The 26538-nt window shown below is 37.8% G+C and overlaps 1 protein-coding gene across 1 annotated transcript in view; it reads left to right on the top strand.

Annotated features, from left to right (window-relative positions):
• The window catches only part of LOC118765947, a 192210-nt gene that overhangs the window by 145807 nt on the left and 19865 nt on the right, over positions 1-26538 (top strand). The window contains exon 3 of the mRNA XM_036508869.1: positions 24348-24589. Within this exon, the coding sequence (XP_036364762.1) occupies positions 24496-24589 (94 nt within the window). The 5' untranslated portion in view covers positions 24348-24495. The remainder of the gene's footprint in view (positions 1-24347; positions 24590-26538) is intronic.

Here is a 26538-nt window from a genome sequence, read left to right as displayed (position 1 = left end):
AACACTGGTTGTCACAAGGTGTGAGGGGACAAACACAAGTACGCATGCACATGCACACACACATACACACACACACACACACACACACACACACAACACACACACACACACACACACACACACACACACACCAGGCTCCTGTCAGTTTTTGTCTCCCGAATCCACTCACAAGACTTTGGTCACTCTGAGGTTACAGTGGAAAACATTTGGCCAAAGTGCCACACAGCAGGACTAAATCTGAAACCATATGGTTGGGAAGCTAGTTTATTACCATGCATCCATCTTTGTACCTACACAGCTATGCCTGTGCTTGCACAGCCTAAGTGTAAGCTCTAAGTGCTATGTATATATATATAGTTATATATATCTGTAATTTACAGATAAATTTCTCTATTTGCATAATATCGACGTCTCTTTCATTCTTTTGTTGTCTTACCATTTCTATCAATATATATATATTTATTTATTTATTTATTTATCATCATCATCATCAATTAATGTCTGGTTTTATATGTTAGCATAAATTGGATTAGAAGTCACAAACCAGGTCAAATTTTATTCAAAGTTGCTTCCCCCTAAGACCATCTCTCATTCATACATTCCGTTACAGCATGTTTCCTATCACCAGCAACTTCTTATCACCAGCAACTTTGCAGTGTATTTATACTTTATTGTGGACCAGCACTAAAGAGTTGTCTTGTCCCTTCTGAGTCTAATGAATCCTCTCTACCCTGTGCGTCTCCATCCAGTCATTCACCAGCACCAGAAGGTTGTCTTGTCTCTTCTTTATCAGATAAAAGAGAGAATGATGAAAGAGAGCCATAGCAAGGGAGTTATAGAGATGAAAGTAATGGAGGAGAACCAGAGTAATTGGAGCAAAAGGGTGACAGAGAAGAGTATTAAAGAAGAGAAAGTGTGATAGGTTGCTGCATGAGGATTATTGGTAAGGAGATTGAATATAAATAGCATAAGTGATGTGATGAGAAAAGAGGTTGATAAGAAAGACACAGGCTGACAGAAGAGGAAGTGAGGAAGTATGATTGATGTCAATGATGAGGAGTTGAGGAAGAATAATGTCAGAGACAGTAATAGATAACAGTGAAGGTAAGAGATGATGGTAAGAGAGTATATGTCATGGATGTCAGTAACAAATGATAAGGGATGGAGTAATGAAAGAGAATGTGTGATGGTTTGCAATAAAGAAGGGATGATGGTAGAGGAGGATTCAGTATAAACATATCCAATGTGATATCATCCTGCATTACACAGATGGCAGGACAGGAAACGGATGGTGTGATAGCAGGGAGGTACATTGATAAGAAGGAGAGTGAGTTATAGATGAGAAAGTAATGAAGAAAAAAGAGGAAAAAAATAGTATATGGAGACATAATGTGAATATAATGGCTGGGAGTGACTCATATGTAGAAACACATCCCAGTCTCCATCACCACCACCATCATTATTTCTGTGTTTTCTTTGCTTGCAAGTACTAGGTGGGTCATCTCTAGCTCAGTGCTTCATCTCAGTTATTTGTCATCTTTGTACGAGGTTAAACTTCTTCTTCATTTTGTCCCATATGTTCTTAAGCCTCCTTTTTCCTCTGCAGCTTTCATCTGCCAAGAACGCTTGGCACTTCTTTTTACAACCAGCTTTCTCCTTACACATCACATGACTACACCAGTTTAATTTTCTCTGTTACATACAACATCCGACTTCTCAAATATCCACCTTTTCTCTTAGCTTATTTGTGCTCCATTGTTCATGGACACAAACACTACACATCCGGCAGAAAAGTGCTTGTTTCATTACTTTCTGAATTTCATAAATCCTTCACATTGAAGACCCATATTTTACTATTACACAGCATCACACTTCATGTATATCTGCTTCATACAATCTAACCTTTGTTGCCAGCATAGCTACCTGAATTGTTATGCCCTGTTCTTATTCTGGCAACTATACTGTTAATTAGGTTGCCTAAGTAAGACAAGCTGTCAACTACTTTTAGAGAGCCTTCAGAGCATTGGATGGAATTTCACATATACTCTTACTGTTAACTACTTCAGTGCATTTGATACATATGAAGCCTACCTTACCTATCAGCTTACCTGTGATCCTGCTACACATCTTGTACATCCATAGTTAATAATAATGATAAACATCACCCTTTTCAAGCCTAGCCAGGCTCATGGGCCCGGTTTCCCAGTTTCTGTGGCATATGTGTTCCCCCCAGCTGGACAAGACACCTGTCCATCACAGTGTTACTCAAGAAACAGGAAGAGAGAGTGAGAGAAAGTTGTAGCGAAAGAGTACAACAGGGGTTGTCACCACCCCCTGCCGGAGCCTCATGGAGCTTTTAGGTGTTTTTGCTCAATAACACAATGCCCGGTCTGAGAATTGAAACCGTGATTCTCTGACCATGAGTCCGCTGCCCTAACCACTGGGCCATTATGCCTCCACATAGTTTATAATGCATACATTTTATTGTGACACCAACACTAGAGTGATTACTATGTCCTCATCAAGACTAAAGGGTTTCCTTGTCCACTCATCCCTGTCTATGCTCACTCACCAACCACCTTAAAGAGTGTCCTGGATGGCACCTATATTAGAGAGATAGTCATGTCCTTTACAAGACTAAAGGATCTTCTCAACTTCATTTGCCAACCACTTTACAGAGTGTCCTGGGGTCCACCAACACTACAAAGGATGCTATGTCTGTTACAAGTTTAAAAAGGTCTTCTCAACCCCCACTTTACAGAATGCACTGGGTGACCAGCTTTTTTTTTTCCAGGTATAGAACATTTAGAACGACTTTATCTAATATAACCGTTCTTTTTTAAGACACAAGATGTGGCTGTTATTTCTAGTAGAGCAAAGAAATCACATAGGGACTCCATTGGCTTGACCATTGCATGAATTTAAAATTTGTTATTGTTACTGCTATTTAACTCCAGGTCAGCCCTTATCAAAGGTATTCTAATTATACCTATTCTGTTTTTTCCTGTGTGATGGTAAATCAGGATCACATTATACTCTGTGTCCTTTTCTAAGACAATGGATATGATTTTTAAAAGATTTAATTACTACTTTTAGCAAGTTAAGCAGCCATGTAGAGAGTCTTTGTGCTTAACAGCTGTTTCTACAAAAGTTATATATACATATATTCTGCATCTGTAATTTAAAGTTAATTAAAAGAATGGGTGGGGTACATATGCGAGTGTAAGTGTGGTTTATTAACTATCCTAAGGAAGGAGTTGTGCTCATAGCTTGTTCAGGCCCTGTTGTATATAGGTAAAACAGTTATTGTATTCACATTGAACCTTTGAAAGTCAGTGATTTAGAAAGAAAAGCATATATGAGGGGCCTTCAGCGCTGGGTGAAACAAGTTGATTTTGTTGTGGAGATGGGGTGTTAGTTATATTTACTCAAGGAACAGACTACTGAATGGCTATAGAACTTTCGATCCTAGCCGATGCTCTCTCTCTCTCTCTCTCTCTCTCTCTTCTCTCTCTCTCTCTCTCTCTCTCTCTCTCTCTCTCTCTATCTATCTATCTTTCTCTCTTTTTGAGTTTTTTTCCTCTTTTAATAAATAACAATTCAAACAACAGTTGCTATGGCTACCAGACCAGCAACAGCAAATAGTGTGGGTGAAGGAATTGACTGGAGTATAATTGATAATCTCTTGGCATGGATGTGTGTGTGTGTGTGTCTGTCTGCGTGTGTATGTGTGAGTGTGTGCACATGTGTGTGTTTGTGTATATATAAGTGAGTATGTTATGCATTATGCTTGTATCTGTTGCACATGTATCCTGCCTCTTTGCACATATGTGTGCATCTCTGCAACTGTGGGTGTATTCACAAGTCATGTGTTTGTGTGTGTTTGTATGTGTGTGTATGTCTGTGTTTGTCAAGTGGCATTTTCTCTTTACTCTTTTACTTGTTTCAGTCATTTGACTGTGGCCATGCTGGAGTACCGCCTTTAGTCAAGCAAATCGACCCCCAGGATTTATTCTTTGTAAGCCTAGTACTTATTCTATCGGTCTCTTTTGCTGAATCTCTAAGTTACGGGGACATAAACACACCAGCATCGGTTGTCAAGCGATGTTGTGGAGGGGGGGACAAACATAGACACACAAATATATACATATACACATACATATATATATATATACATATATACGACGGGCTTCTTTCAGTTTTCATCTACCAAATCCACTCACAAGACTTTGGTCAGCCCGAGGCTATAGTAGAAGACACATGCCCAAGGTGCCACGCAGTGGGACTGAACCCGGAACCATATGGTTCATAAGCAAGCTACTTACCACACAGCCACTCCTACACCTATTTGTGCATGCTTGTTTTAATTATGTGCTTGTATACTATTGTTGTTGTTGTTTTTTTGTTGTTGAGCCCCAAATCAATCAAACTTGATTAAGTAGAATTATAATTAAAGGTATTCTCACTGTGCTTACCCCATATTCTTCATATGTACAGGAAATCCAGGACCAATGATTTCATTTTTTAAGATGCTAAGATGTTATTTGTGGGAGAGTTGACTGCTATTTCTTGGATTCCAAATGACTATGCACAGACTTCCTTGACTGTGCATAGGAAGCCTGTGCATGTGTGTGGTATGTGTGTGTGTATGTGTGTGTGTGTGTGTGTGTGTGTGTGTGTGTGTGTGTGTGTGTGTGAAAAATAAGTAATTATCTCAGTTTGTGTCTGTGCATGCATTTTATATATGAATACTTGTAAGGCAGTGAGCTGGTAGAAACGTTAGCACGAACTGCTAAGCTGTGTTTCGTCTGTTTTACATTTTAAGTTCAAATTCCGCCGAAGCCAACTTTACGTTTCATCCTTTCGAGATCAATAAATTAAGTACCGGTTGCAAACTGGGGTCAATCTAATCGACTGGCTCCTCCCCAAAAATTTCGGGCCTTATGCCCCAGGTCAGCCTTGATTGAGAAGACATATGATCAAAAATATTCCAGACTATATTATGCATTGTGTTCTTTCATTACCAAAGAGAGTAGGATGTAATTTGAGGGAGATTTTGCTGCTATTTCTTGCAGATCAAGCAGTCACATAGAGGTTCCCACTTCTTGGTGTATACGTTTGACATGCCTGGTGCACGCATGTGTGTGTGTGAGTCTGTATTGGATTGTGTATGTGTATATGTGAAAGGGTGTGTGTGTGTGTGTGTGTATCTGTACATGTATGTCTATGTGTTTATGTCTATGTATCAGAACAGAGCAAGATGAAGAATGTCAGAGAAAGGGGAGTAGGAAGAGGAGGAGAGAAAAAAGGTAGAGGGTATGAGTAAAAAAGAGAGAGAAGAAAAAAGAAACAGAGAGAAAGTTAGGGTAAGAAGGCGGGAAAGAGGATGAAAGGTAGAAGAGAACATAAATAGAATATTTGACTTTCTAAGCCTACCTGTAATTAGTACTCTGTTTTCTTTCTAAGGAACAGGGGCTGAACAGGGGCTACCCAAGATTATAAGAAACTATGCCCCAAAGCTGGGATTTTCTTTAGAATCAAAGAATGGTGGTTAGCATGGGGTGTTCCACACCATCTCCTTCAACAAAATATTCTCCTATTCTTCAATCCCTTGTTATTGTTGCTCTTGTTGTTTAGCCCTGGGTCAGTCCTGATCAAGTAGACCTGTGATCAAAGGTGTTCAAGCAGTCATGTTATCCTGTTTTGTTTGGGGGGTTTTTTGGGGGGCGGTTTTCTCAGTAAACTCTGTCCAGGACTGTTTATTGTGTGCATTCCAGGATTTAGGTTAAGCATGTCCTGCATGTAGTATAAGGTAACTAAAAGGGAGGCGTTATTTATGAGCATGCAACCCTTAAATACTGCCTCAGAAAACTCATACAACCCATGCCAGTATGGAAAAGCAGATGTAAAATGGTGATGGAGGGGAATGTGGAGGTAACAGCAATGGGGAGTCATGATGGTGACAGTGACAACAATAACAATTATAGGACTACATAATCTAAAGTACCCTCCCTTATTTTATTAAAAGAGCTAGGTATAATTTGAGGGAAATTTGGCTGCAATTTCTAACAGGTCAAGCAACCATAAGATTAGAAGTTCTCAAACTTTCTAATATTCAGGTCAGTTTCAAAACTTGAATTTTTATCAGGGTTTATGCCAAAAAAAGTAAAATACAAATCAATTAAAGAAAAATTTATCATACACAGAAGTGACTCTGTGGTAAGTAGCTTGCTTACCAACCACATGGTTCCAGGTTCAGTCCCACTATGTGGCACCTTGGGCAAGTGTCTTCTACTATAGCTTCGGGCCGACCAAAGCCTTGTGGGTGGATTTGGTAGACGGAAGCTGAAAGAAGCCCGTCGTATATGTTGACATATGTATATATATATGTATTTGTTTGTGTTTGTGTTTGTCCCCCCCACCATCACTTGACAACCAATGCTGGTGTGTTTACGTCCCCATAACTTAGCAGTTCGGCAAAAGAGACCAATAGAATAAGTACTAGGCTTACAAAAAATAAGTCCTGGGGTCGATTTGCTCGACTAAAGGTGATGCTCCAGAATGGCTGCAGTGAAGTGACTGAAACAAGTAAAAGAATAAAAGAATATATTTATTGAGGGAAGACCATCGCAGGGTCACCAGCCAGATGCTTGCAGGCTGCGTGTGGCCCTAGGAGCTGCAATTGAGAATTGCTGACTCAGACACTCCCTTGTTTATTACCAAAATCTGACCTGGTCAGTTGACATACTATTCCACTGTTTCTGCTGGAAGCTGATCATGACTAATCTATCGAATGTCAGTGACCAGGTCACAGTAGACGTATGACGAATGTAATATTAGTATTATATTGTCATATATAATAATGTTATTTATTACATATAGACGCTTTCTTAATGACACGCACACGCAAACACATACACACACACACACATACACACAAACATACACATACGCACACAAACATTTTTCATCTATCCAGACAAACACACAGACATAAATGTACATGTACACTTACATACATACATACTTGCATACATACAAACATTTCCATTGGATACATACATATATATTCATGCATTCATATATATATATATATAACTGTCTCTACACACATAGACACACACATACACACAAACACACACACACACAAACTTTTTCACTCAGACATACGCATAAACTTAAGAAATATGCACATTCATGTACACACACATACATACATACAGACAGACAGACAAATATGCATATGTACATACATACATACATACATACATACATACATACATGCATGCATGCATTTCTTCTGAAATGCACTCATAAATATACACACAACCATATATATATAAAACCATCTACACACAAACACACTCACACACACGCACACACACACTCACACACACACACACACCCACACACACACACACACACCAGACAAATTCACAAATGACATTCAGCTGATTCTATGTGTCTACTCCTCTCCTGCCAGTACCACCACCACGCATCAAGTTAATCCATCATACCACACATTACCTCCCCCACATCTCCACGTCTGCCGCCTCACTCTCTACTAATAACACAGTCCACCATGATGACTGGATCTTTCCTCTTTCTCTCCCTCACCCCCTGCTCTCCTCTTCCAACTTTTCTCCACCCAGCCATCACCCACCTTCATAGACCCCCAATCCAGGCCATACCATCATCATCATCATCAACTACTACTACTACTACTACTACTACTACAACAACTACTACAACTACTACTACTACTGCTGCTGCTGCTGCTGCTGTCACTATTACTACTGCTACTGCTGTCACTATTACTACTGCTACTGCTGCTAGGTCACTTGACCTACAAGGAATAACAGTCACATTTTCTTTAAATCATGTTCGACCATCTTATAAAAAAATATATTTTTAAGATTACATCTGGTAATGGAGTAAGAAATACTCGATACTGATGAAAACAAATGGCTGGACAGTCATGGCTGGAACACTTTTGATCATAGGTCTGCTCAGTGAGGACTGACCAGTGGGGGCTTAACAGCAACAGCTACAACTACTACTACTACTACTACAACTACTACTACTACTACTACTACTACTACTACTACTACTACTTCTACTACTACTACTACCACCACCACCACCATCACCACTACTACTACTACAATCACTACAGCCACCACCACTATCATACCACTATCTCCAACATCAGCATCCTACAACTGACATCTATACACCTCACACCTCACACACCACCACCTTTGTCATTCCGCCCACAACCACCACCAACTCCACAAACACACCATCACTACTACTACTGTTACTACTACTACTACTACTACTACTACTACTGTTACTACTACTACTACTACTACTACTACTACTACTACTACCACCACTACCACCACTACCACCACCACTTCATCTATCATCACTGCCGCCATCACCACCACCAAACTATCACCACTACTATTACAACTGCCGTCAATACCACCAACAACTAATGTCAACAGTCTGTGTCTGTGAAAGAGAAAATACAAGAAACTATTGATTTTTGCATGTGATGGAACAGACAGTGTAAAGTGTATGTGATGGAGACATTGTATGTGTGTGTGTGCGTGTGTGTGTGTGCGTGTGTGTGTGTGTGTATTTGTGTATTTTTGCATGTGTGGAGGTCGTTCTGGTGTGAGATGGACATGAACAAATATGACCACTGCTTGCAACATATGGTATTAGTGCGAGTGGGACCTGGTGTTTGATGTGAAAGGGGGAATCTCCAGGAAACATGGAGAGAGAGAGAGGGAGAGTGAAAGAGAGAGAGGGAGACAGATGATTTATACTGCTGATTAAGTGTCATCAGGCACTAGTTGATTCAGACAGCTAAAGTTCCGGAGAGTCCATCCATTTACAAGTGGAGATTGGATTGACATCTAAGGTCTGCTTACATGGGCTGGCTGAATATGTAATTTCAGGCATTGTTTCACTACCAGATGCCCTTCCCGACATTAACTCTTACCTTTATTTTTAGATAAGAGATCACTTATTCCACACAACTTCAAAGACATTTTGTCAACCAGAAAAACTGATAATGCCATCACCCCCCTCCATCCACACACACATACTCTTTTACTCTTTTACTTGTTTCAGTCATTTGACTGTGGCCATGCTGGAGCACCACCTTTAGTCAAGCAAATCGACCCCAGGACTTATTCTTTGTAAGTCTAGTACTTATTCTATCGGTCTCTTTTGCTGAACACCTAAGTTATGGGGACGTAAGCACACCAGCATCAGTTGTCAAGCGATGTTGGGGGGATAAACACAGACACACACACACACACACATTTATATATATACATATATACGACGGGCTTCTTTCAGTTTCCATCTACCAAATCCACTCACTAGGCTTTGGTTAGCCCAAGGCTATAGTAGAAGACACTTGCCCAAGGTGCCACGCAGTGGGACTGAATCTTGAACCATGTGGTTGGTAAGCAAGCTACATACCACACAGCCACTCCTGCGCATAAATATAAATCATCATCATCATTATCGTTTAATGTCCACTTTCCATGCTAGCATGGGTTGGACGATTTGACTGAGGACTGGCGAACCAGATGGCTGCACCAGGCTCCAGTCTGATCTGGCAGTGTTTCTACAGCTGGATGCCCTTCCTAACACCAACCACTCCATGAGTGTAGTGTGTGCTTTTTATGTACCATTGGCACAGGAGCCAGGGGAGGCTGGAAAAGACTACGATCAGTTGGTGTTTTTACGTGCCACCAGCACGGAAGCCAGTCAAGGCGGCGCTGGCATTAGCCACGTTCAGATGGTGCTTTTTATGTGCCACCGGCATGGGTATCACAACTACAATTTACATTTGATTTTTATTTTGATGTTGATGTACTTGACTCAATAGGTCTCCTCAAGCACAGCAGGTTGCCCTACGATCCAAAGTAAGCACAGAAGGCCGTCCGGCTGTGCTCATATATATATATATATATATATATACTCTTTTACTCTTTTACTCTTTTACTTGTTTCAGTCATTTGACTGTGGCCATGCTGGAGCACCGCCTTTAATCGAGCAACTCAACCCCGGGACTTATTCTTTTGTAAGCCCAGTACTTATTCTATCGGTCTCTTTTGCCGAACCGCTAAGCAACGGGGACATAAACACACCAGCATCGGTTGTCAAGCAATGCTAGGGAGACAAACACAGATACACAAACACACACATGCATATATCTATATATACATATATACGACGGGCTTCTTTTAGTTTCCGTCTACCAAATCCACTAACAAGGCTTTGGTCGGCCCGAGGCTATAGCAGGAGACACTTGCCCAAGGTGCCACGCGGTGGGACTGAACCCGGAACCTTGTGGTTGGTAAACAAGCTACTTACCACACAGCCACTCCTGCGCCTATATATATATATATATATATATATCAATATGACTATATTAAACAATGTGCCATGACTGAAGCATCATATGCATTACATATGGTAACAGAATAGAAGACTAATTCCTATTCTTTGCTACAGATTAGATATGTGTATGGACAGACACAAACAATCAGCACATCTGGAAAGTATTTTTATAATTTGAATACTTTCATATTTTAATACTTAAGGCATTGATTGGATATATTCATTAGTCCCATTGTCTGGCTCTAATAGTTGACCTAGTTTCTAGAGATATATTCTATTTCAAAATTTATCCACTTACAAATATGGAATAATGAATCACGAAAGAATCTGTCTGAGAAGTATTATGAAGTCAAACGTTATTGAAAATGGTAAAAGAACACCTGATCAGAAACATTTTCAACAGTGCAGTGACACAAAATATAATTATCAAAACATTTTGAACCACAAGATATAGCAGGAAAAAAAATGGTTGAGTGGTTGTTTGATAAAATGTTGAACCTGTTGTTTCTCATAATTTTTGTTTTCTGAAGGTAAGCAACGAATGTTTTAAGTAAACACAAGGAATCTGCTGTGCATTGTTTCAAAGTGATAAGGCTCATTGTCAACAGTTTATGTTATTAATGCTTTCTGCTTCCCCTGAGTATTTATGCATGGTGCGTGACTGATGGTTATAGATACAAAGATACATATACATATCTTTATATGTATATAAGCATGTATATACACACACACACACACACACACACACATCTATATATATATATATATATATATATATGTATGGTATGTATGCAACACATTTTTTACGTAAGTATGAAACCATAGTTAATTACAGAAGAAGATAAGAAATGGAAAAACTCTCAAAGAAATGACTTTGTGAGGTTGTTTTTTCACCCCAGGGATATTAGCAAAGTAACTGAAAATATATTGTAGTAGAGAATTGATATTATGTCCCAGACACTTCCATTTCATGAGAATCTTACCATTTGTTTATCACACCTAGCACCTAATTTTGATGTATGTATCTGAGTGATTTTTGTATGTGTTTGTGTAGTAAGTAAAGAAACTGTTGGTATTTTTACTTCTTTAGTGTTATCTAAAAGAATGCTTTTGGTAAATATTTCTTCATCTTGCTCTTTTTTTTTGACATTTGTCTTGTTTGTCTCAAAAAAATATAGTATGAGTCTCTCTCTCCCACTCTCTACTCCCTTATTTGATGTGTGTGTGTGTGTGTGTTTGTGTGTTAGTGTCTCTTCACATGCATACATACATATACATGCATATACATACACATATACACGCATGCACAGATAGATAGATAGATAGATAGATAGATAGATAGATAGATAGATAGATAGTTAGGTAGGTAGGTAGGTAGGTAGGTATGTAGGTAGGTAGATAGATAGATATATAGATAGATAGATAGATAGATAGATAGATAGATAGATAGATAGATAGATAGATAGATAGATAGACAATCAGACATACAGATAGACAGATCTGTGTGTATGGTGAAGGGTAGTTCCATAGCCTAGACTGATACTATAAAGATAGCATTAAAGATTTTGTCTATATATTTTATAAGGCAAGTAACCTCTGTGGAACAACCACCCCTGGTTCTCTTGTTTGCTGCAAAACCTTGTTTCCTCCTAATTGTTCCTCATATTGTATTTATTTAGAAATAGGTGGACTAGGCTATTTCAGAGATAGTGATTGTTTAGGCCTTGGTGGATGGCATTTTGACTCTACCTACTGCATCTTTTTTCTATATCTACACTTGTCCAGTGTAATCTCACTTTGTCAAGATGGCACGATGTTGTGATTTGAAGACCATGCACACACACACATATGTAACTCATATCAATGTGCTGAATACTAATTTCCCTTGTTCACCCACTTATATATATATATATATAGTGAGAGAGAGAGAGACCACGTGTGTATCATTGGCGATTTTCTTTCTCCGTCTTCCCTTCATTAGACATTTCCTTTTTCTACGTTTCTGACAAAGAGCTCCGCACAAAACGTTAAATCCTCCTTCTTTCTTTCCTTTCCTGAGTGTCCAATAACACTATACTTGTTCCACGTCCTCGCATTGTTGTGTTTTCTCTTTGTTCATGTTTGGATTAACTATATATATATATAAGGCGCGTGGCTCAGCGGTTACAAGCATCGAGCTTATGATCGTGAGGTTGTGAGCTCGAATCCTGGACCGGGCTGCGTGTTGTGTTCTTGAGCAAGACACTTTATTTCACGTTGCTCCAGTTCACTCAGCTGTAGAAACGAGTTGCGACGTCACAGGTGCCAAGCTGTATCGGCCCTTGCCTTTCCCTTGGACAACATCGGTGACGTGGAGAGGGGAGGCCAGTATGCATGGGCGACTGCTGGTCTTCCATAAAAACAATCTTGCCCAGACTTGTGCCTCAGAGGGTAACTCTCTAGGTGCAAACCCATGGTCATTGTCTGACCGAAGGGGGTCATTCATATATATATATATATATATATATATATATATTTATATATATATATTGTTATATTTCGGAATAGTCATTTTGCCAGTTTAGCCAATAAAAACACAAGCACTATATATTTGGTGTTACTTTGCTTCAGTGTTATTTATTTTATATTAATCTTAATCTTATTTCGGCCAGAGTTCTTTCGTCACACTCCTGTGACTGCATCAGTAGTCCTTTGTTTTCTTCTTTCTTATTTGTGTCTCTCCTTACTAACCGTCAGCTGACGGTTAGTAAGACACAAATAAGAAAGAAGAAAACAAAGGACCACTGATGCAGTCACAGGAGTGTGACGAAAGAACTCTGGCCGAAATAAGATTAAGATTAATATAAAATAAATAACACTGAAGCAAAGTAACACCAAATATATAGTGCTTGTGTTTTTATTGGCTAAACTGGCAAAATGACCATTCTGAAATATAACAATATCTGTTTCAACACACGACTTCACAGAAAAAATCTTGCACAACAAATATATAAACGTACTATATATATATATATATTTATATATATGTATACATGGTGCCCCAGAAGTAACTGAACCCTAATCATTGTTAAAAGTTACAAATAAATGAAAAAGAAATTTCTATTACTCGAGTTTACAGCAAATGTTCAAAACATAAACCATTATTTACAACACAGTTACAACATCGTTTAGTAGTTGAATCAGTTACATTTTTTGCACAATTCCGGTGTAATATCTTGCCATGCATTTTTGATATTCTGTTTCAAATCACTGAAATTTTTTGGCTTAGTTTTGAAGACCTGATTTTTGAGTACTCCCCAGAGAATGAAGGCCGGTGGACTGAGGTCTGGGGAGCTTGCAGGCCATTCCACAGGTCCACAACAGCCTATCTATCTGCCTGGAAAATGTTCATCAAGATAGTTTCGAACAGGTAGACCATAATGAGCAGGGCCACCATCCTGCTGAAAGTTCAAATCAACGGGATCTTCATATTGAGACATTATAGGCCACAACTTTTCATTCAACAATTTTAGATATGATTTGGCCATCATTGTGTTGTCAAAGATGGATGACAAACAATTAGCAATATTCAATAAATTCAATACGATCCAGTTGCTTCTGGGCCATCCTGTATACTATATATATATATATATATGTATCATTTATACTGTTTGGCTCAGCTCCATATTACTTTACATCACTTTCATTAAAGTGCACTACTTTCATGGGCATAGGACACATGCACCTTATCCAAACATCTGACAAGGAGAATGTGTTCTATGCCCAAGAAACTCTAAGTAATGCAGAGCAGAGTCAAACTGCTATTAAATGCATGTGACTCCAACCAAATGTGTTAAGTAATCCTCGTGTGTGTGTGTGTACATATAAATGAAAAATGCATTAAATACTACAAAACTTACACATAGGGTAGACACAAGGACCCTATACATACATACACATACATGAAGTCTTATGAAAAAGTATTAGGACTTTTGCTATACTAATGGAGCTAGAGGAGTATGCAGTGTGAAGCCACTTGGCACAGATTGCCCTTGGACTCTGTTGCACATACACATAAAGTTATAATGTTCTTATTCACTTCCGTTGTTTATAACAGTGCTTGGAAGTAAAGTCTGTAGTATGCAGTTATCAAACAGAATTACATGTATCCAGTGAGTGGCAATATTGCCATGACAACACCTGCCCATTCAGCAGTTTTTGGCCAAGCACAACATTCCCCAGATCAGACAGCCACCATATTCACAAGCAGTGTTGTGGAAATTATCTGTACAGGAGATAAGAAGGTCTTATACAAGATTATTTAAGAAAAGGACATTTAAATAATATTTCATAAAAGCTACTTCTCTGTTCTGTTTATGAATTTTCATTTCTGTCCATCATTATTGATGCAATTGGTTATGTTACTTCATGTTCAAAACGTAATCTTCAAGGCTTGAGATTTTGAAATAAGACCACTTTACATGTTTTCTACAGGTTCAATTTGTAAGTGGAACAGTAAAACTATGCAAGTTTAACATGTGACTTTGCTGAGAGAATTTTTCAACATTGTGTTTTTTTAGGTATGAACTTATAAAATTCAAATAGGTAACATATATAACTATTGCAAAATTAGTTATATTATCAATAGGTTAGTCAATTTAATATACTAAGTACTAAAAATCTAATTAGAATTTATTATTTGCTGAAGAAAAGACATCAGCTCAAAGACTAATATTATTTTAATCACTTCAACAAGTGCAAAAGTTTTAATGTTTTAATCTTATTAGACCTCCTTGGTGAGGCACAGTTCGCTGTCCTTCCCAAAGTAGTGATGAGAAAATCCTTAAGTAAACATGCAATATCTTAAACAGTTAGGCATCGAAAATTAGCATGTTTTAAATGAAGCCAGGCTATAAGATAATAATTTTTTTAAATGTTTACTTTTCTTAATTTTAATTTGTCAATTGACTGAGTTGTCACCATCTAAATCCAACTGAGAAAACTTGGTACCTGAGCTTGCAAATGATTCCTTCTTTTTGAAATTAGATATAAATAATTAAATAAGAAACACACATTTATATATATATATATATATATATATATATATATAGTAAAATATTATCAATAATAATAGTGGGGAATATAATTCCAAACTTACAGGCAAAAATTCAATTTAGAAATTCTAAATCAAATTTCACAATATATAATATATGTGTATAATTAAGAGAAATAACCTCTATTAAGTAATTCAACTGAATTACTAAATAGAGGTTATTTCTCTTAATTATATATATATATATATATATATATAATATATATATATATTATATATATATATATCATCATCATCATCATCATCATCATCATCATTATCATTGTTTAATGTCCATTTTCCATGCTGGTATGGATTGGATGGTTTGACTGGGACTGGCAAGCCAGGAGGCCTCACCAGGCTCCAATCTGATCTGGCAATGTTTCTACTGCTGGATTCCCTTCCTAACGCCAACCATTCTGAGAGTGTAGTGAGTGCTTTTTACATGCCACCTGCACAGAAGCCAGTCAGGTGCCACTGGCATCGACCACGTTCAGATGCTGATGCATATAGGCAAGTATTATAGACTGTGCGCGGAACCTGCCCCCTATGCACTACAGAAAAATTCAGCATAATCACTGAAACCTCAGTCTCACTAAACATGAAAACTGAACTCATTTCATGTTGCAGACACCAAAATAAATTTGCCTTCAAGAAATGATTTAAGCCAAACAGAATAAAACAACCACTTATGCAACAACAGCTCAATTGCCACACACACATACACACACACATACACCACACACACACACACACACACACCACCACCACCACCACCACCACCACACACACACACATGCACACACACACACAATCACACACATGTGCATACACTATCACTTACACAAAATAAAAACTTGGACATCCACATAAAAAAAATATACAACCACTACTGCAAACTTATTGCTATAGAGAAGAAACTAAAGCATACTAGCTACAGTGATATGATAGATTGCAGTTGCGTGATGATGGCATTGGTGCAATCAAAAGTGCTGGTAATGGAAGTGCAGAATCTGCTGTTAAGTCAGTTGGTGGGGCTGACAGCATTGGTGTATATATGTGTGTATGTACACATACATACACAGAAAGCCCCTCACTATAATTGGTGATGATATTATTAAACAGTTATTGTTATCAAAATTAGTGATTACAAATCTCTTAATTAAAAATGTTCTACCTATTAGACTCATTTTCTGCTAAATATTATCAACTGGTTATTGTTATCAGCCAGTCTTTGTTATTGAAAGGGCTTTTACACAAAATGATTTTCCATAATTTTCGATATGAATATGAAGGAACCCCCATTAGACAACTGCTACTATTACTACTAGTACCACTACTGCAATCGCTACTGGTATTATCATTATTATTATTTTTAAGCCTTTGTTGGTGAGTAGCCAAAAGCTCGTCAGTCAGGTGACTACGTGTTGGCACTGCATCAAATCAGGGTGGTTAGAAAGTGCTACGCCCTTCCAGAAAGATCTGCATACCAATAAAACCACTGTGTCGTAGCTGTTTAGTTATCTTAGACTTGAGAGAAATCACTCTCTCCCCCACCTTCATTCCCTCCCTCTCCCCCTTGCACACTGAACAAAGCTTTACTACATGCTTATATATATATATATATATATATATATATTATATATATATATATATTATATATATATATATATGTATATATATATGTATATATATATAATATATATATATATATGATATATATATATATATATATATATGTATATATATATATATATATATATATATATATAATATATATATATATATATATGTATATATATATGTATATATATATATATATATATATATATATATATATATATATATATATATTATATATATATATATATATATATATATATAATTGCATGTATGTAGGTAGATACAAGCACACCATAATTCTTTTGGGGTTAATATACAACAGCATGTGAGAAATCATTGCAATTTTCTTTTAGCTTTGTTTGTTTCCTTGTTCTTTTTCTATTTTTATTTTTCTCCTTGCTATAATAAATTTCTTTCCCCCCACCACCACCGCTTCTTTCTTTCCTGCCAAACCACCCACCTGAATTATGTTCTTACTTTGCTTTGACATGATAGAGAAGCACGTACACCTAATGTATATATAAAATCTATATAGGCACGTACAATATTTACACATCATAAGCATATTTATTGTATCCCACCACCATCATCATCATCATTGTCATCGTCATCATGATCGTCATCATCATCATCATCATCAGCATCATTTTTCCATTCTTGCTTAGATTGGACAGGTATTTTCCAGCACAGTGTCTCATCACATATTGAGGTCCTTGTCATCTTTATGAAGTTTAGCATCCTGAAATCATCCCCCACTGCATCTTCCTATGTCTTCCTCAATCAACCCCTTCTGTTGACTCCTTACACTTGGACCTTGTTAACCTCCAGCTGCCATCTTCTACAGGCATCCTCTATTTATCCGTACCATCAGTTTTCTCTCTTGCATTCTACTCTCTCAACTTAAACCCTTCATTCCCTATGGACCATAGATTATTGCTGACTTTTCCTCCACTGTTCTTAACTCAAGACTGTCTTTTCTGCTTCTCTCCAATCGGACGCCTGCTTTTTCAGCTCTGCAGCTTTGCAGCTTCTTTTCCTATTTTGCTGCACTGCATCATATTTTTTTTTTTTTTTGAGGGAAGGCCATTTTCTCCAAGGTCTTGTTGGTTTTGAATCATCATTGATGTTTCTAGATGTTTTTTTTTTTTTTGTGTGTGTGCATGTGTGTAATCCGAGGTGTTGGCTCTATGCAAATCCACTTTTACTTCTGGGAAGAAGTGTGATTCATATTAGTCTGGCCTGTATTTTGATCTATCCAATATGTGAGACCCTGTCACAAGCTTGTGTTCTACTGTCATAGCTCTCAGGGTTATTGAAGCACACAAGCCACCAGCCACCACACTGCAACAAGGACTGAACTTCATGTTAGTGTGCACTACAACTGGTATAAAATTCTTGCACCAAGATTTCACTCTCAGCTTATGATCTAATTAATTCATTTAAACTAACATCACACATCCATCAGAACATGCTCGTCTCATTTCTGTCTAGCCTTTGCATATCCTCCACATTCAATAGCCTCATTTTTCTACTACTCAGTATCACTCTTGGTGCTATAAGGAGTTTTGTTGGTCTCTCATCCAGATGTTAGGGGTAATGTGGTTGCAGAAATTGTCTGACAGCCATAACAGGGTTCTCCTGCTTGTATGATATGGTGCAGAGTCCTGTTGCCAGACATAGGGTCTTCCAGTAGCCACCCTCAACTCAGGACAGCACTACCTCCTCCAGGCACTTGATATAGGCCTCTATGTTGAGTCAGAGACCATGTGGGAAGATGAATGGAAGCATAACATCACTGTCACTAGTGATTGCTCCAAACACCATGATGTTGACTGAATGTTTAATTTTTATCACTCTCAGTCCTCAGATTGCACTATTCTCAGACTGATACCCAAACACTCTTAAATGTTCGTATTGGAGCTTCTGACACAAATGCCAAGCAGTACAGCATCTCGTTTCCAAATTTCTGGCATAATGAATTACATCATGGTGCTGTTTTTCTCACAGACGGTACCCAACTGACCCTACTATACTGTGTAGTTGACAAAATCAAAAACAAACAATGCACATACGCGAAATTAAAAATATAAAATAGTGATGATTTACCCTTTGCACCCTGCATACACACACACACACATATATATATATATGGGGAGAATTCACAAAAAAAACATAAGACGAAGGCAGGTGGTGTAGACAACATACAGACACACACACACATATTTGTGATAACAGTAACTGATTAATCACTGTTTTTCTAAATATCAGTAGAGGCAAAATTTGGCTAGCATGTGGTGATAGTGGATACCTACAACTGATGATGCACATGTATGCAGAAACCACATGATCTAGCAGTTCCACTGCTGCTATTGATACTTCAGTACTTTTCCTATATGAGATGCCACAATACTATGATGTTCTAACTGTATATCCACTTTATGTAGGATATACAAATGATGTGTGTGTGTGTGTATGTGTATATATACGTGTGTATGTGTATATATATGTGTTTGTGTGTGTGTGTGTGAGTGTGTGTGTATAGTCAATACTTATGAAATACAGCTATGTAAGTCAAGTTTCATGTCAACCAGAAAGATAACGCTCTCACAGAAAACAGAGAACACACATTTTCATTCATCAGACATGTTTTTCAAATGTGATACTTTCATATGGTGATTTCACTTGTGTCATAGGCATAATTCAAGGGGCATAACTCTCAATATATTATTAATTAGAGTTCTGAGATTCAATATTTGTGTGTAACAGATATGTATGTTAAAGGTACGCCAAATTATCGTGACATATGTGTATATTAGGAATGTGAAATGTGTTTATTGATGCATTTGGGGCTGATATGAAAAAAATACAAGTGTTGTATTAGCATGTTGTATCAAAAAAAACTTCTTTTTTTTTAAATTGTGTATGTAACTTTGTAAATGTACCTCCTCAGTTAGTATATGTAACATCTAAAATGCTTTCTTTGACATAGTGTGTTAGCTCTAATGCACACACACACACCACACACACATGCACTTACACACACGCATGCACTTGCACACACGCACACACACACACGCATGCACTTGCACACACACACACACACACACACCACACATATATATATGAGGGGAGGTGTGTTGTATGATTTCCTGGTTCTACTTTTCAAATTTCTTGTCAATGGAATAAGAACCGGTTTTTAGCCTAAAAAACATGATCCTTTCATTGGAATTTCTACAGCAGCAATGATGTAGTCTTATATGTATATTTGTGTGTACGTGTGTGTGTGAGTGTATGTGTGTGTGCATGTGTGTTTATGCATGCATGCTTATGTTTGCATACTCACATATATATATATATATATATGTGTGTGTGTGTGTGTGTGTGTGTGTGTGTGTGTATCTGAAAAGTGTGTTACTTTTTATTTTTCTTAGTTGTAAATCAGATTGTGATAGTAATGGTGATGAAGATGATGTTGATGTGGATAATGATTATGATAATGATCGTGATAATGTTGATGGTGATGATAATGCTTTGGATAATGGTAATGCTGAATTCAGCTATTTTAGATTCATGAGTTAAGTAGGTTTTTCAGTAAAATGCGAAAAATATGTAACTTCTCCAACAACTTGTGTCTTTTTTGTTTGTTTGGATTTGTGTGTATGTGTGTGTGTGCATGCTTCTGTGTGTATGAGTATATGTGTGTGTGTACATGTGTGTGTATATGTGTGTGTGTACACGTGTGCGTGTGTGTGTACACGTGTGTGTGTACATGTGTGTGTGCGTGAGTGATGTACATGTGTGTGTACATGTGTACATGTGTGTGTACATGTGTGTGTGTGCATATGTACATGCACGTGTGGATGTGTACATTTGTGTGAGTGCATGTGTGTACATGTGTGTTTTACATGTGTGTGTACGTTTGTGTGTGCATGTGGTTGTGTACATGTATGTTGTATATGTGTGTGTGTGTGTACATATGTCAGTGTGTGTGTGTGCATGCATGCGCACACAGTGTGTGTGTGTTTGGAAAATCAATCTGTACACTTGGCATTGATTAGCTGAAACTGTCTCTCATACAAGATTGATAATAAAACACCAACATTACGAGCAGTGTTTTTAGTGGCTGTCTTTTAACAAGAACAATCGACAAAATACAAAGAAAAGCAGAAACAACCAAAAATAATAGCAATAACAGCAATCATCGTAGTATACTATTTTTAAGTAGCAAGAGCATAAATCAATAAACGGTGAACGTTTTCTTATTGAACTTCAAAGAAAGTGATGTAAATATATAACCTACAATGCCATTTTTCTTTAAACACATGATATTTTATTTAATGAGTTCTAAGTTCAATATCGATCAGATGATTGTCTTAAAGACTTACAAATATTTCTACAAACATCTGTGCAGTATTGTATCTGTTATAATTTGTAGAGGTAGTGAGTTAGCAGAATCGTTGGTGGTATTTTTGTCCATCCTTACATTCTGAGTTCAAATTCCACCGAGGTCATCTTTGTCTTTTATCATTTTGGAGTTGACAAAATAAGTTCCTGTTGAACATAGGGGTCAATGTAATCAACTTTACTCCTAGGTAGGAGCAAAACGAGCTGCTCCCCATCTGCCAATCCATGTCAAGCCAGTGTGGCAGAGTAGGCTCATCAAACCAGTTTGATCTCAAGTGCAAATTCACAGCCTCTACATCAAACTGTAGTTAGTGGAGAGAACACGTTGAGGCTTTTGTCCTGCAATGAACTGAACATAGGCAATCCAATCCAGTCCAATAATTTATCTGTGTGTGTGTCTCTGTGTCCGTGTGTGCTGTGTCTGTGCATGTGTGTGTGTTTAGTCACCATAATGGGATTTCTTACACAAATACAACATTAATATCATTTCATGTGTGAAACAATTGAACCATGGACAATAATATTAATATTAATTTTTTCTGACATAGGTGTAAGTGTGGCTGTATTGTAAGAAGTGTGCTTCCCAACCGCATGGTTCTGTGTTCAGTCCTATTTTCTGGCACCTTGGGCAAGCATCTTCTACTACAGCCACAGGCTGGACAAAGTCTTGACAGTGGATTTAATAGATTTTCTGACTTTGTAAACATGTCCACGGGTGTTAGACAGGTGGAGTTTGAAAAGGTGCTCAGAGTTATTGTTTGTAAGATGGTTAATAATTTTATGGGTGTCTGCCAAGTCAGCTGCCCGACGTTGGAGTTTCAATGTATCCATGCCCAGGGAAGTAAGGTGTTCAGAATATGGCAAATGCCTGATGGAGGGTATTCTCTTGGTTGCACGTCGCTGAGCGGTTTCAAGACAATTAATATCCTGGGCAAGATAGGGGTTCCAGACCAGTAATGCAAATTCCAGGTGACTTGCTCTATTTAGTAGTAAAGCATGCAAATACCAACATGGCTGCCTGAATTCAATATTTCTAGTGGACACCACTTTATGTATGCACATATCTGATGTAACCCAGACTGCAAACATTGATGTAACACAATAGGATGTACAACATCCCACCCATAAAGGACAATCACAGGATGGGTAGAAACAATCATTGTACAGAATAAAGACTAATAGCAAATCCATCTTCTGTTTCCTTAAATGATTATTATCTTAACTAATACTGCAGAATTCCTGAAGTAGATCCAACGGAAATATACCCTAACTGCAGATAACACCAGGTAGCCCAAACTGTGCTAGTGTTTTACTCAACACATCAACACCCTAATTGACATATACCCTTGCTGAGACCCCGCTTCAGTCATGACTGACCATGGGATTGCACAAGTCCGGGCAAGGTTGTTTATGGAAGACCAGCAGTCACCTATGCATACTGGCCTCCCCTCTCCACACCACCAGTGTTATCCACGGGAAAGGCAAAAGCTAATACATCTTGGCACCTGTGACATCGCAACTCATTTCTGAGTGAACTGGAGCAATGTGAAATAAAGTGTCTTGCTCAAGAATACAACACAGCCTGGTCCGGGATTTGAAATCACAACCTCATGATTGTGAGCTTGACACTCTAACCACTGAGCCATGCACCTTCACATATACCAATTATTGCGCCTTCAGATATACCCTTCGCATATACCGAATTAAATATACCTATTATTGACATATACCCATTATTCCAAAAATTACCCATTATTCCAAAAATTACGCACATATATATATGTATGTATGTATGTATGTATGTATGTATGTATGTGCATGCATATGTGAGTGTGTGTTACTGTGCCTTGTTGCTGCATGTTTGTTGTAAATGAGTGTTACCATCATGCAAATGGTGATCTTGGTTTCCAAACTTCTATGGAAACATGTCTGAGAAAATATTGGGAAAAACATGAGGAAATATTACCTTACTTGGAAACAGGTGTGAATTGGCAATTGGAAGGACATCCAGCGATCAAAAATCCACCTCAACAAATTTTGTTTGACCTTTGTAAGCACGGGAAAGTATGTTAAAAATTAGGATGATAAATGATGCATGAAAAGATAAAAGTAAAATTCAATATTCTACTCTGATGGGATTTCAGTTCCAAACTTAAAGAAATAAAGCTTCATTTATTTAAAATGAAATTCATTTGTTCTTCTAATTTTCATCTTATTTAGACTTCATTATTTGCATTAAACTCTGCTAGGATTACTGCACCAGTTGTTGGCTGCCAGGGCATTATATTCAGGGTTTATAAAAGAAGTACCAGTTGACCACTGGGGGTCAATGTAATTGACACTCCCTCAAAATCACTAGTTTGAAATTGTCATTGTCATCATCATCATCATCATTGTTGTTATTATTATTATTATCTATTATTATTATTATTATTATTATTATTATTATTATATTATTTCATTATTATTATTATTATCACAGTGGTGAGCTGGCATAAGTGTTAGCATGCCAGGCAAAATGCTTAACAGTATTTCATCTGTCTGCACATTCTGCGTTCAAATTCCACTGAGGTTGACTTTGCTTTTCATCCTTTCAAAGTCGATAAATTAAGTACCAGTGAAACACTGGGGTTGATGTACCCACAAAATTTCAGGTCTTGTGCCTTAAGTAGAAAGGGATATTATTTTTTTTTATTTTCACTACTGTGCTCCTGCTACTGCTGCACCTACCATCAATATTTTAACTCGTTAATTAGCATTAATTAACAATGGTTCTTTTTTTCTTCTTTTTTCTTTTGCACCTGTGCAAAATTTTCAGGTCATTTCGAGCGTTAAATATAAAACAAGAGAAGAAATTAAATAAGTAAGAAGTCTAACAGCAGCCAGTGAAAATTTATCTCCCCCTGACTGCTGACAACAAAGTATATATATATTACCAGCATTCAACGACGCAATAACCAACAACCATGTTTGACATAACAATCACAGGAAAACTCGCTCTTTTTGTTGCCCTTCCAACCACATTTGTCTTGCTTTATTTGTTACTCCGGCACACAGATGGTAAGTGATTTTTCTTTTCTACCATTTCTTCCTCCACTCATTGCCTCCCCCTTGACCATTTTTACAGTTTCTGTTATCTTTCCCTCACTCTCTTTACCATTATTTGTCACCTCCTCCCACTGCTATCTTCTTCCCCTCTCTTTCTACCACTTCTTGTCATCTCCTCCTCCCTCGACCACTTTTACCATTTCTGTCATCTCCACCCTCACCCTTTTATCACTTTATGTCACATCCTCCCACTTATCCCCTTTTACCATTTCTACCATTTCCCCCCTCACCTTTTACTACTTCTATCTCCTCCTCCCTCACCTCCTTTTACCACTTTGTGTCACCTCCTCCTTCCATCCTTTCTACCACTTGCATCACCACTTCCTCCATCACTTTTTATTTTTAACCATTTCTTCTCCATCAATCTTTCTTATCACTTGTCATATCTTACCTCAGTTTTTTTATCAGATATTATCATCTTCTCTCATACCCACTTCTACCACTTCTTTTATCATCTCCTCCTCTTCAGATATCTTAAAAGCCCCTATGTGGTCATTCTACCTGCTAGAAATACCAGCCAAATCTCCCTCATATCTTTCTATCATCTTAAAAATGAAAGGATAATCTAGCTTAGGCTTGGGTCTGTCCTGAGTCCTAAAACTTAAAAGGTTAGGGCTCCCTGTATATCAGTTACTGAGATTACAACACTCCCCACTAAATGGGACACCAGTCCATTGTAAGGTTAACGTCTCAGATGTTGCTGGGACTTATTTACACCTAAGCAGACTGGAACAACATAAAGCAAAGCATTTTGAAGAATACAATGCATCATCTGGTCTGGAAATGGAAACCATGCTCATAAAGTCATGAGTGCTACACTCTAACCACTAGGCCACTTTAGCTAAAAAGAAAAAAAAACAGGATGGTCATGGCTGGAAGTCTTTGATCAAATGTCTGTTTGGTCAGGACTGATCCAGATGTGGCTGTGTGGTAAGAAGCCTGCTTCCCAACCATATGGTTCTGGGTTCAGTCCTGCTGCATGGCACTTTGGGCAAGTGTCTTCTATAGTCTCGGACCAACCAAAGCTTGGTGAGTGGATTTGGTAGACGGAAACTGAAAGAAGCCTCTCATATATATATATATATATATATATATGTATGTATATGTATATGTGTATATATATGTATATATATATATTTGTGTGTGTGTGTGTCTGTATTTGTCCCCACACCATCACTTGACAACCAATTTTGGTGTGTTTACGTCCCCATAACTTAGTGGTTCAGCAAGAGAGACCAATAGAATAAGTACTAGGCTTGCAAAGAACAAGTTCTGGGGTTGATTTGTCCGACTAAAGACAGTGCTTCAGCATGGCCACAGTCAAATGACTGAAACAAGTAAAAGAATAATAAAAGAATCCTGTGTGTGTCGGAGCAGCTATGGTTAGATGCAGTCATGGCTGTGTGGATAAGAAGCTTGCTTTCCTGCAATGTGGTTTTGGGTTCAGTCCCACTGTACAGCACCTTGGGCAAATGTCTTGAACCAAAGCCTTGAAAAAACAAAGACCGTTGTATATAAATGTATGTGTGTATCTTTGTATTTCTGTTGTGACTGTCTCTCACCACCACTTGACAACAGTGTTGGTTTGTTTAACACCCTTGTAACTTAGCAGTTCAGCAAAGAGACCAATAGAACAATTACCAGACTTTAAAGTAAGTATTGGGATTGAGCTGTCCAACTAAACCCTTCAAGGTGGTGCCCCAACATAAAAGATATGTATATATATATATATATATATATCACCTCCTTTTTTTACCTACCCTCCTTTACCACTTGTTGCCATCTTCTCCCCTATTCTCTCTTACTACATGTTAATCTTTTGACCACTTATTGTCATCACCTCTCTCACTCACTTTTGCCACATGTCATCTACCTTGAACTTTTTTTGTGCGTTTTTTTTT

This window comes from Octopus sinensis, linkage group LG14 (assembly GCF_006345805.1).
Source record: "Octopus sinensis linkage group LG14, ASM634580v1, whole genome shotgun sequence".
Taxonomy (NCBI): Eukaryota; Metazoa; Mollusca; class Cephalopoda; order Octopoda; family Octopodidae; genus Octopus; species Octopus sinensis.
The sequence above is the reverse complement of the archived record's forward strand: the minus strand, read 5'-3'. Positions and strand labels throughout refer to the sequence as shown.